Source organism: Paroedura picta, chromosome 14 (genome assembly GCF_049243985.1).
Source record: "Paroedura picta isolate Pp20150507F chromosome 14, Ppicta_v3.0, whole genome shotgun sequence".
NCBI lineage: Eukaryota > Metazoa > Chordata > Lepidosauria > Squamata > Gekkonidae > Paroedura > Paroedura picta.
In genome coordinates this window covers 8,001,158-8,014,075 of record NC_135382.1, presented here as the reverse complement: position 1 = coordinate 8,014,075, position 12,918 = coordinate 8,001,158, and the positions used below count along the sequence as shown (strand labels likewise).

The 12,918-nt window shown below is 44.8% G+C and overlaps 1 protein-coding gene across 9 annotated transcripts in view; it reads left to right on the top strand.

Moving 5' to 3' along the window:
• The window catches only part of KIZ (kizuna centrosomal protein), a 133,075-nt gene that overhangs the window by 26,984 nt on the left and 93,173 nt on the right, over positions 1-12,918 (top strand). For all 9 annotated transcript variants that reach the window (XM_077309469.1, XM_077309467.1, XM_077309465.1 and 6 more), the window contains 2 exons: positions 2,309-2,912; positions 6,045-6,333. In XM_077309469.1, the coding sequence (XP_077165584.1) occupies positions 2,309-2,912; positions 6,045-6,333 (893 nt within the window). The remainder of the gene's footprint in view (positions 1-2,308; positions 2,913-6,044; positions 6,334-12,918) is intronic.

Below are 12,918 nucleotides of genomic sequence, written 5' to 3'. Positions count from 1 at the left end.
ACTAGAGGGGGTCACCCCAAGGGTCAGACATGATCCTTGCACAGGGGATACCTTTACCTTTTAATGGCAGACTTTATACCAGCATTGGTATAATGAATTGATATTATTGCTCTCTGCCCTAAGCTGCTGGAATTGGTCAGGATAGAGCTGTCCAAAATGTATAATATTAGTATTACAAAGCATAATATTTTTGTAAGCCTGACAAGAATGTAACCTTGTGTGTGCACAGTGATGTGTTTCTCATCTTTCCTCCTTGCCTGGTAGACGTCTGTGCTAGATGCTAAACTGCTTTGGAAACTCTTCACTTTCAAAATTGCATGACCTCCAAAATGTCCTGTCTTTGAAAGACTTGCAAGCTGAAGGCTGTGGCTTTTTAATTGACTCAATCCATCTCATGATGGGTCTTTCAATTACCTCAACATTCTCTTTTCAGTGAGTTTTGTCTTCTCACGTGGATCCTGTGAACAAGCTTTATGTGTGCTTGGTAGTCTCTGTCGCAGAGTGCGCTTCCTCTTGTGCTAGCACTTCTGTTTGCACAAGGTTCATTGAAAATCACTTTTCTTCAGCAAATGTAACTCCTAGCATAGAAGGAAGAATACTCCACCGCAGAATCTATCTAATCTAATAATGAAGCCCATTGTGGGAAGAAATATAATGGGCTCTAGGAAAGGGGGGAGTGGGTGGGTGCGACAGACAGTAGTAAAGGTAGAGGGAAGCAGGCCTGCTGGCTTGCTCTCCTGAAACAATCTCTAGGCTCCGCCCCCCCGACTGCCCCACTGGCTCACTCGCCTAATCAAAAGGCTTCCAGACTTCAACCTATCTCCCCTGCTTGCCTGAGCTACCTTGAGGTACAAACTGAGGCTCCACTAAGCAGCTGATCCTGAGGCTTGGTGGAGTCTTTAACTGCTTCCCCTACACACCCCTCTGAAGCTTCAGAGAGGGCTCTTTCTATGGCCTCAAGGGTCTGTAGGGGAGAAAGATCCTGCCAAGCAGCTGAACCTGAGGCTCATCTGCTTAGAAAAGTCTTTACATCAGCGGTCCGCAGCATTTCGGCTGCCGCGGACCGCTGCTCCGGAGTGGGGGGAGAGGGCGGCACGCGGCCCCACCTGGCCCCTCCCGGCCGCCAGCAAATCGTCCGCCAAAGCGGCCGATTTGCTCGCGGCCTGGCGAGCTTCTCACTTCGGGGGGGGGGGAGAAGGAGCCGTAGCCCGGCGCCAAGGCCTTCGCGGTCCGTGGGTTGGGGACCACTGCTTTACATGCTTCCCCCGACCTGGCCCGACCACTGCTGCCAAAAGCAGTTGCCACTCATCCATGGGAGCCTATAGGGGTGTGCTCCTGGCAGCCAACTGCTTCAACAGCAACACTGCTTGCCTTTTATATAGTAGAGCAGTGGTCCCCAACCTTTATGAGGCTGGGGATCGGCAGGGCATCGGGCCGCGCCCGCGGGGACCGCGGCCGCCTGGGCCACGCCCACGCGGTGGCCCGCGCCCGCGGATCGGGCCGCACCCGCGAGCCATGCCCGCAGATCGGGCCGCACCCGTGGGACGCGCCCGTGGATCGGGCCGCACCCGCGAGCCACGCCCGCGGATTGGGCCGCGCCCGTGGATCGGGCCGCACCCACGGGCGCGGCCTGCACGGGCGCGGCCCGGCCCTGATTCCCTCTCCCCGCCCTCTCGCAGTAAGAAGCTTCCCGGGCCACAAGCTTGCGGCCTGGGAAGTTTTTTACTGCGGGGGGGGGGCGGGGAGAGGGAGCCGCGGCCCGGCGCCATGGCCTTCGCGGCCCGGCAGCGGGCCACGGCCCGCAGGTTGGGGACCACTGTAGTAGAGCATGCACATGGAACATGTTCCTAGGATCCAAGTTTGTATCTCATACAGTTTAAATTTACCTTACTGAGATTGTCAAAGAAGAGTTTGGTAGGAACTGAGTTTTTATAAAGCTGTGATGTGGAGGTAGGCAACAGCAAACAGATGGCAAATCACGTCTCTTGCCTTGAAGACTCCATGTTTTCAAGTTAGCTGTGACTTGATGGCACAAAAAATAAAAGGCACACGATCCAGTAGGAGGATCGTATGTACAACCCCCATTTGAAATGAATGGATGCTAAATAATTTATATGCACTTTAGTGCAGTTTCAGCAGGAGATCTTTGGGCTGATTGTGTCTGCATGTATATGCTGGGGTAACATTGCCTTTTAGGTATATTATGGTGGTTGACATTTTATTCTCCCCAACTTTGTACTATTGATAACTCCCATCTAAAGTGACAACAACAAAATTACTGAGTTGATTCCCACCTCTGTTTTTCCAGATGATGGCAGAAGCAAAACAAGCAGAAATTAACAGCAGGACAGCCAGGCCAAGAGGACTGTATCACACAGCAACCATCTTTATGGGCCGCCAAATGTCAGATGTATCAAACACAGAAGATGTGCAGAAATCTTTCCAGCTCACAAAGAGCTTTTCAGTTTCTGACCCACAGGCATATAGACTGCCATCACAGAGCAACAATGTGATAGACAGCTGTGTAGTACAAACTAATAGTGATCTACAGTGCTTAAATCAGTCTGACAAAACACAGGGGAAGACATATCTGCTGGCGAGTGGTGAAATGCCAGTCACATCTGGCATATCATTTCAGAATGGGAAAACTTGCTGTGTAACAGTCAAGCACCAGGCAAATATTCACGGCAGTAATTTAGTGGAAAGCAAAGCATTTCCTGAAGTTAACGCCCTGTTGCATGGAAGGTTAAGTCCTGAGAACAAAGCCCCCAGTTTCAAAAGTGACCGTTTATGCAAATCTGTGGAAGAAGTACTGACACATGAGCACTCTGCCCTAAATGAACAGGGATCTAAGAGGCCAGTGTCACTGGAAACTGCTTCTGGAAATGAGTACTCAAGAGAGAAATTCCCAGGTACGGTGATGATATACTGGATGGTCAGGGGGGGGGAGTGGAGGACAGAGAGGGGAAAGAAAGCTGTTCTCTTTTTTAAATGGATGTTGACAATGGTACCCATCAGAGCAAGAGGAAATGGCAATGGCACAAGTTTTAAATCCAGTGAGGATGATGGATGCGGCTGGGGAGTATCTGCTGCTTGCATTGATTGGTTTACTACCTATACTGGAGTGAGCATCCAGGCAAGATAAATGTCTTCTGAGCCTTTTAACTGCTGCTTTGGGGTCCCCCTTTCTATACCATTAATGTTCCCTGTTTGGAGAAAGGGACATATTTTTTCACTGCATTTTTCTCCCTCTTGTCTTGGTTACTTTCAAGTTATATAAAAATATCCAAATCAATGTACCCTGAGAGCCTTTCTTTCAGGGGGAATTGGACTGGCAGACAGTCACTGGGCCCTTCCAAGACTGAATCTTAGATCATAGAATCATAGAATTATAGAGTTGGAAGGGGCCATACAGGCCATCTAGTCCAACCCCCTGCTCAACGCAGGATTAGCCCTAATCATCCTAAAGCATCCAAGAAAAGTGTGTATCCAACCTTTGCTTGAAGATCTGTGTTCTGTTCAGGGATAAATGTCATCTGGGTGATTCAAAGCCATGATTTCTGTTTTTGTTTTTTTTTTAAGTTCCAGCTGTACGAATAAATAACCTGCATTAAAAGGACATTTGAAATTAGGGTGAAAATACAATCTTAAAACAGTGCTTGTGATCCTCTTGTGAAAGACTGCTTTTCTTTGCAAAGAAAGAACAACTTTATCAGTTGCAAATTATGGTTTGACTAGATTCAAAGCCTGTTCGCCCCCCCCCCCCCGGCATGGCAGCCCAGCAGATACATAGAGGCGGCATTGCCCCTGGGGGGTGGCGTTTCTGGGCCCAGTGGGGAGGCCTGCTTCCCCACCTCCCCCCCCCCCCCCCGGCGTGGCCTTCCCCTCTTTGAGGCCCTCGGTGTGCTTCTAGGCCCGAGGAGAAGGCCTCCTTCTTTACTCATGGTGTGCTGCTGCTTCTCTGTCGCTTTCTGGCCTGTCCTGGTGAGGGCCTAGAATGTGCCCCCACCCGATTGGCTAGAACTGCTGTCTGCCCTTAACCTGGACCCATCCTGCCCACTTAGCCCTTAACAAATTATGAAGAAGGGAATGATGATGGGGGCCCAGAGAGAGGCATGTCATCCTGGCTGTTGTTCAGCTGGATGACTGCTGACTTCTCTGGCATGCCTGATCTCTGCAGTTGGCCTGTTACTACTTGTTAATTATAAATACTTAAGATTTAAAACTCTGCCTCCCAATAAAAGGCCAGGAACATTTCCATTTCATGGAAAAGGGTGTTTGGCCCAGTAACTACCACTGGTCCTTGCATCTGTTTGCGATGTTTGCTTGTGAGGTAGGTCTCGATTATATAGCAGCAAAGGAAAAAGTGCAAACTAAGGGCCTACTTACATGTTACAAAGTCATCTTGTTGTGTTCAAGTCCACTACAAGGACATTTGATCAAATGTGGATTGTGAGTTCCCCAGTGGGAGCTCAGTTCCCAAGTGCTTGGGGGCGTAATTAAAGATGGGAACACAGTGGGTGGGGAGAAATGCTTGTAATACCCCCTTCCCCCCCCTTACCATTTTTTAGCCTGAATAAAATAAATAGGGTGAATCTGTATGTACAGGCAGGTTTCCCAAATGGAACTTGTAACACATTTTCTGTCTATGAAAATATTATGTGAAATATTAAAGAAATGTACACCCTCTCAGGTTGAATAAAACTGTTCAGTTTTAAATCATTATGTTTTATGGTTCTAACAACCAATTTGCATGCACTTCAGAGGCATCTAAAACATAAATGGGAAACTTTGATATGAATAGGAGTTTTCTTCCTGTTGGTTGCTGCTGCCTGAATTTAAATGAATGCACCATGGGAGTCAGTCATCTTTAAACTTCTCTGCTTTCTACTAACAAAAATGCTTCTGCTTTTACAGCTTAATCTCATTGAACTGAATGGGACTGCAGCTGATTTTTGTAGCTTTCTGACGTCAAGTGTAGTATCTCTTAACTTTTTCATTTCAAATGTCAGTTCTTGTAGATGTGTGTGTTTATATTTAAATTGTGAGCATTTAAAAAAATTGCTAATGTAAAATCCCCAAAATATACAAATAGGTAAAAGGAGGCTAGTGGAATAGAATTTGAGGTCTCACCCATGCCTTTAGCTGATTGTTGTTACTTGAGACAGGGTGGCCCTGTGGGAAGCTGGTCCCAGAGGGTGAAGGGCCTGGCTGTGTTCCCTACTCTTTCATTCTTTACATTAAAATCAGAGTCCAGTGGCACCTTTAAGACCAACAAAGATTTATTCAAGGCGTGAGCTTTCGAGTGCAAGCACTCTTCCTCAGACTATGATCTTCTTACATGACAGGGAACATATAGCAAAAATCAATTCTGTTACATCAGTAGACTGTGTCACAACCAAATACAGCCAATGATAATCCTTTGTCAAAACAGTCAATCAATCCCCTAGAATTAAGTGTACTTTACAAAGAGAAACCAAAATGCTGCTATTACCACCCCATATGTTGCTTTTTCCATATAACTGCGAGACATTCCTCCCAGGGAATTGTTGGTCACTATACCAAGGCCAGGGAGTCAAACTCAAAATTTCATTATGATATGGCATTGTAATGGAGTTTTGAGTCTGACTCTCTGGCCTTGGTATAGTGGTATAGTGTCCAGCAATTCCCTGGGAGGAATGTCTCACAGTTGTAAGGAGCAAGCAACATATGGGGAGGTTTGATCTCTAATAGCAGCATTTTGGTTTCTCTTTGTAAATTACACTGAATTCTAGGGGATTGATTACATATATATTACATATATATATATATCTTTCATATATCTTACTGTATATCACTTTAGACCAATTTCTTTAGGTTGGGTGGGGGACAGAAGAGATGGTTAATCAAACTTGGAAAAAGACATGGTTTGTGGTAACATACCTGCACAACCTTGCTGGATTAATTTTTGAGTTAAATTTCTTAAGTCTTTATGATGTCAGTAAATGTTTTATGCCATAATGCTTTTTGTGTATGTGGAATAGTGTCAATCTTTTGTGTTTCAGTTCTGGGTGAGAGTCTCCAGCTCTCCAGAAGAGCACAAGTGGAGGAAAACAAAAGCTTAGATGAAAGCAGTGACCTGACAGTTTCTTTGAGTGAGGAGGAGGAGGAGGAAGAGGAGGAGGAGGAACTGCAACAGCAACCATTAAAGCAGCAGAAAAGCATGGGGGATGTTGGCAGCAAGATCTCTTTAGAAGTTGCCAGTGCAAAACACAACAAGGAAGCCTCTCCTAAAGAAGAACCTCCACGTTTTCATACCTCCTGCGCAGAAGCGTCTGCTGCTTCCCCAACCAGGTAAAAACCAAGGTAGCAGTGTAGGTTCAGAAAGCCTCATTTTCTGCTGACAGCCTATTGCCAGCGTGGGACACCCCATGGGAAGAGGCTATATTTTAACATTCTTCCTCTTAGGGCATCAGGCTGCTTAATGGGCTTGCAGTCATTCCCCACAAGTCATACTCACTTCCAGCAAGTAAACACCAGTCTTATACATCACAGATATACATTGATGCTGCCATGTCACATGGTATTAGGGTGGCTCCAGCAGCTTGATTTGGAGGAAGGCTTCACGCTTGAGCCAACAGAAAGGATGGGGTAGGAGTGGAAGGATTGGGGCTCAACCCCAGAATTCCTGATTTTTGTTCTCATGTCTTCTTGTAGCAAGCAGTTTCATTTTGTGAAAAGGAAGCCAAAATCATATTATCTTCACATATTCTGTGAATCTACCCAACCATTGATTTTACCCTGACCTCACTTAACAATTTCTGGGTCTGCCCTGGGTTTTTCCAGTACTCTTTATGCCATCCAAGGACCTGCATATACCATCTTATCTCAGAAATCCTAGTCCTGCCTGCTTTCTCAGTCCTGTCGGATCCTTCTGTAGGTTTCTACACAAAAACATCTTTCTGAACTTTAGTCAGAGTTGAATGGAATTATACCTCCAGTGCTGTGTGCTTGTACCTATATGCACATGGAGCAATGACAGGTACCAGAATGCTTTGCAGCTTGTGCTTGTTATAATTTATTGCTATTATACTCTCCCTCTTCCCCATCTCCTCCACTCCAGGTAATTAATATGCTGTACGTGGTAGCTGGATCAATAGTTGCTCACCTCTGGTGGAGTGTGATCCTAGAGAAATATGGGCTTACATTCAGTATTTCAGAGAAGTCACCTTCTTCAGGTCTCGATTAAATGCACTGTATCATGATCTGGAGCTTTATGCCTAACTTTCACTTTATCGTTAACCTTGGCATACAATTTAACATAATTTAGCATGCCATTTGCCAGCTGAATAACCTCTGTGATACACAGTGATCATCCAAAGTCTTGGAGCTTAATTAGCATTTCCATACATCATATTCAGAAGAGAAAATGACACATTCACCCCTAACTCTATTATAAGTTTTTGTGTGTTTTTGTGTGTTTAGTTCAAGTGGTATGCTATTATAAATAAACAGAGGTAATTTGTATGCAAGTTGTTAGACTAGTTATGTCTCTTGCCTCTGTACCCTTGCTTCCCTTCCCAAAATAAAGCTGTTTAAGTCTGTTGTTGTATCCACAGTTAGGCTGCTTAAATCTCACTGCCTTCAATGGTGTTTAAGCAGGACACAGGATTGCAGCCTTGTTCTTTTAAATCTTACTTTGAAAAATCCCATATTTCTTCTTTATTCATTATGCCATTGCAACACAAACGCCTTTAAATTTTAGAACCTCTTTGAATATCCAGATATTTCTCTTCCATAGATTTGTGTGCCTTGGGTTTCCTACAGAACACCTGCATGTCTAGCAATTGTAAAGCTGTGGGTGATACTTGAAGCTTGGGAGTCATAAGAAAGAAAAGCCGTGAACTGTGAATTGGAAGTTGCAAAATTTACTACAAGTCTGTTGGAATTGAAGGCTTGTCCTGTGCTTTACTGGTTCCCATAACTAACCTGTGCCTCATTTAGAACCTTAAAAAGCCCACCGACTTGGATTTAGCACTTAGGAAGATAATGAGTATTTCAAGCTCATGTTTAAGAAGGAACAAGGCAGAGACCTTTTGCTTGTGCGGCATCAGCTGCATTCAAGAGGATTTAGCACAGATGGATTATGCATTACAAAATGTAACACATAATTCAAGCTGTCAGCTTAATCAGACTGTTTCCAGGAAGCAACCTGTAAAAGAGAAAGACCCCTTGTTTGCTGACCCCTGATCCATAGCCTGCTGCATCATGTCATCCATTTTGCTTTTCTTTATTTATGTGTCCCTTCCTTCCCATCCTTTTTATTAATGTATTCCCTTCAAGTGGCACCCTGGAAAGACCACCCAGAGGGAGGAGCACAATAGGGAATGAGCTGGCTGAAACAGAGATTTTGTAAGACTGGAGTGCAGTGAAAAGCACTGTTGAACTGCCTGTGTGTTCTCGCTCGTTCGATGTGTGTTAAGTCTAAACTTGAGAACTTTGCTCCCGCACTGTCTTCATTCTCTCCTGTTCTCACTCACTGTTGTGGAAGCACATTGCACTGGTGTTTGTCAGTTTGAGGGGATATTTTACAGCTCTCGTGTGGGTAGCTTACAATATACTGTAAAGTTTCAGATATCTGGGAAAAAAAACGGTGACAAAGCTTCTGAATGTTGTTGTATGCCTTACACCCCAGCTGTGTGTTTGTTTTGTGGACTTCTGCTATTGAAGGCCTGGAACAAAGCAGGCAGTCTGAATAGCTATTTACACCTCTGTAAAAGGCTTAGCAGTGCCCTATTGTTAAAATGCTTAAATCTTAATTTGCATCATTATAGGAGGAATTGTTTTTACTAAAATCTCTCCTGTTGTGTTTTATACTTGTAGACAGTCACTAGAGTTCTCTGTTCATGTTGGTATAGGAATTTAAAAAATAAAAGTTTGGACCCTGTAAAATTAGAAAGAGCTGGATGCTAAATGATGTAATCTGTAGCTGGCAATCTCATTGTTTAGACTTGCCTCTGAGAACCATGCAGTGCCTCCATAAACCTTAGCGGATGCAAATTCTTCTCATTTTTTGAAAAACCCAGTAGGCAACTTGTAATAGATAGAATGTTTAACATCTAACTTCTGCTAATCATATCAGGACAACTTTCATGGTCAATTACGACAAAATACATTGTGTGTGCTTGTCAGTACTATTTGGGGGAGGCAGGGAGGCTCGCAGTGTGGTAGCACCTTATTTGTTGAATGTTGACAAGCCTTATGAGGAAGAGAGAGATCAGTTTGCTGTTGTCATCGCAGCTCGTCGTCTGCTATCATATTTAGTTCTCATCTGTCTATATAAAACAAGCTGAACTGCAGTAGAGGATGTTCATTGTTGTGTTGTTAGTTGCGAAGTCATGTGTGAGCCATTCTGACCCCATGGACAATGGTCCTCCAGGCCTCCCTGTCCTCTACCATTCCCCGGAGTCCATTTAAGTTTGCACCTACTGCTTCAGTGACTCCATCCATCCACCTAATTCTCTGTCGTCCCCTTCTTCTTTTGCCCTCCGCTCCCAGCATTAGGCTCTTCTCCAGGGAATCCTTCCTTCTCATGAGGTGGCCAAAGTATTTGAATTTCATCTTCAGGATCTGGCCTTCTAAAGAGCAGTCAGGGCTGATCTCCTCTAGGACTGACTGGTTTGTTCGCCTTGCAGTCCAAGGGACTCACAAGAGTCTTCTCCAGCACCAGAGTTCAAAAGACTCAATTCTTTGATGCTCGGCCTTCCTTATGGCCCAACTTTCACAGCCATACATTGCAACTGGGAATACCATAGCCTTGACTAAACGCACTTTTGTTGGCAGGGTGATTTCTCTGCTTTTTAGGATGCTGTCTAGATTTGCCATAACTTTCCTCTTCAGGAGCAAGCGTCTTTTAATTTCTTTGCTGCAGTCCCCATCTGCAGTGATCTTGGAGCCCAGGAAAATAAAATCTGTCACTACCTCCATTTCTTCTCCATCTATTTGCCAGGAATTGAGAGGGCCGGATGCCATGATCTTAGTTTTCTTGATGTTGAGTTTCAATCCAACTTTTGTACTCTCCTCCTTGACCCGCATCAACAGGCTCTTTAGTTCCTCTTCACTTTCTGCCATTAGAGCGGTATCATTTGCATATCTGAGGTTGTTGATATTTCTCCCTAAATATGATATTTCATATTTAGTTCTCATCTGTCTATGTATAAAAAACTGAAATGCAGTACAGGATATTTATATAGCTAAAAGATAAACCAGCATTTAAGACTGGCATCCCTTAGCAGAACAGCAAGCCCAACTGGATTTTCAGAATATAAACTTGTTTCTGACAAAAGGAGCTTTGACTCTTGTAAGCTTCTACCATGTAAATCCAGTTGGTCTTTAATGTGCTACTAGGCTCAAATTTTGCTGTTCTACTGCAGACTGACATGGCTACGCATCAGAATAGGTTCCTTACCATGCTTTCCAGTTCAGAAACAGAAGAACTACACCAGTCTTGGCAAAACAAACAGGAACATGTCCAGAGCCGATATAGTTTCACTTGCTGTCTATTAGAAGAGCCATGTATACATCCATCTGTGGTATTAAGCCTGTACTGCTGGTTTCCTTGTGGCTTACATTTTCCTCTAGCAGACCCCACATATGAACAGGCAACACAGGGCCAGAAGCACTGGAAGCCCTCTGAAATGGTGGCAGGGGGGATTGGGGGCATGGGGCCCCACTGCACAATGGTGGAGAGCAGCATGGTGGAGGTGGGGGGATACCCCTGTCAGCTCCGCAGAGTCGCAGAGCTGGCAGGGGTGAGAGGCAACCCTGCAGGGACACCGTAGGTCAGGGGAGGAGCTGGGACCGAAAGCCCATCTCCTTTGATTATACACGGGGCTAGGCCAACATAGCCCTCGCCTGCACCCGCAGCGGTCCCAGGCCCACAGAAGAATCCGCATTTCATTAACACAGGTTGGGGATTTTCCCCGAAGCCCTATCGCCGCCATCACGGGCATTCCAGCTTGGGCATAATTGGTCTCACTGGCCATTTCAAGGCAGGAACCTCCTGTCAATGATAAGCCCCACTCCATAAGAGCCTTGTCCACTTTCCTGTTCCCCAATTGGAGAAGAACCACAGGTAGCGTGTGAAAGAAACATATGTGACTCCCAAGGAACTGAGTATTGCTGGTCCAGGAGTTGTACAAAAGACTTGTTTATAGAAAATGGCTTGGTGTGTTGCATTCTTTTTCAAGGACAGGGTTGTAGACTAAAGTACAAATGTATGCATTGAGATGAACTAATTGTTCTTTTTGCTGTTTTATATGCAAAGCACTTGGTAGTATCTGTCTGTCTGCCTCTCAGATATGAAACCCAACATCTTCAGATTCTCTAATGAAGTTTATAAAGCTTATTTCTGAGAAGCTAGACCTTCAGTAACAGCCAGCGTTTGATCATTCATGTGTCTGCCTTGTTTGCATATTAAAAGGAATGGTTTTCAGAGGGGGCTGGGGTAGGCAAAGGACTACTATTGTCTAGCTTGCCCATTAAGATCCTCTCCTCAGTGCCCCTGCCTATCAGTGTGAGGCAGGTGGCCAGCAAGAGACAGAGTTTTTTCAGTGGTGACACCTGTACTTTGGAATGGCCTCCCAGCTTTCCTAGCACCTAAGCTTCTCTCTTTTGGGCACCAGGTCAAAACATTTCTCTTTGATCATGGTTTTACCTGAGGGTTCCATCTTTTAAAGGTATTTTTACCATGTGCTTCTAGTCTGAGGATTTTGGCTGCTGAACGTCATTTTAAGCTGCCATTAATCTGCCCCACCTTTTTAATGTGGTATTATATTGTTTTTACTTTGTAAGTTGCCCTGAGTGGCTCTCTGGAGAGGCAACATATACATTTTCTAAACAAATAAGGTTTACATTACGTTTATCATAAAATCAATGGTGAAAAAGTGTTTCTTTCTTGCTTGCTTTTGCTTTTGCTTTTGCTTTCTTTTGCTTTTGCTTTCTTCCTGTTTTTAATTCAACTGGTAACCTCCAGTGGAAGATATATTGCAAAAAGCCAGATGCTCCTGCTATTTGGGCTCTTCTCTAGTTTCTAAGTATTATAATTACTATTTTTATTTATTAAATTTGTATGCCGCCCTCCCATAAGTGGCTTGGGGCGATGAAGAATATGCATGTACTATACATGTAAAGGTAAAGGTATCCCTTGTGCAAGCACCAAGTCATGTCTGACCCTTGGGGTGACGCCCTATAGCATTTTCTTGGCAGACTCAATACAAGGTGGTTTGCCATCGGACGGATGGAAGGCTGAGTCAACCTTGAGCCGGCTTCTGTGATCGAACTCCCAGTCTCATGGTCAGAGCTTCAGACAGCATGTTGGCTGTCTTGCCACCCTGCGCCACTAGAGGCTCAGTTTGGTGCATCGACCTAGATCCCATTAAGTGCCTCCAGCAGGTCTTCCCTTACAGCCCGGGCTGTGTGTGAAGGGCTGGCAAAGGCTTGGGGACGCAGGGCTAGAGCAGTCTGGTCAGCTCTAGACCTACTCCACCCAATCCCAGGATCGGACAGCTGTTGAAACATGGTTTTAAATGTTTTAATAACAGGTTTTTAAAAGTTTTAATGAAAATAATTTTTATTTTTATAGTCTAGGGCTGACCAGACTGTTCCAGCCCTGCGTCCCCAAGCCTTTGCCTGCCCTTCCCACACAGCCCAGGCTTTGAGGGAAGACCTGCTGGAGGCACTTAATGGGATCTAGGTCGATGTACCAAATTGAATCCAAAAAGTACTGAATCTTTTCCTGGTGCACATCCCTAACAGTTGTACAAACCCATTTTGATCTGGTATGCAGGTGAAGAAAGAGTGTGAATGTTTTATTTTTGTTATGAGAACTCAGTGAAAATAACACTGTTAAGTTTCATCTATATGTATTAAGTTCATATA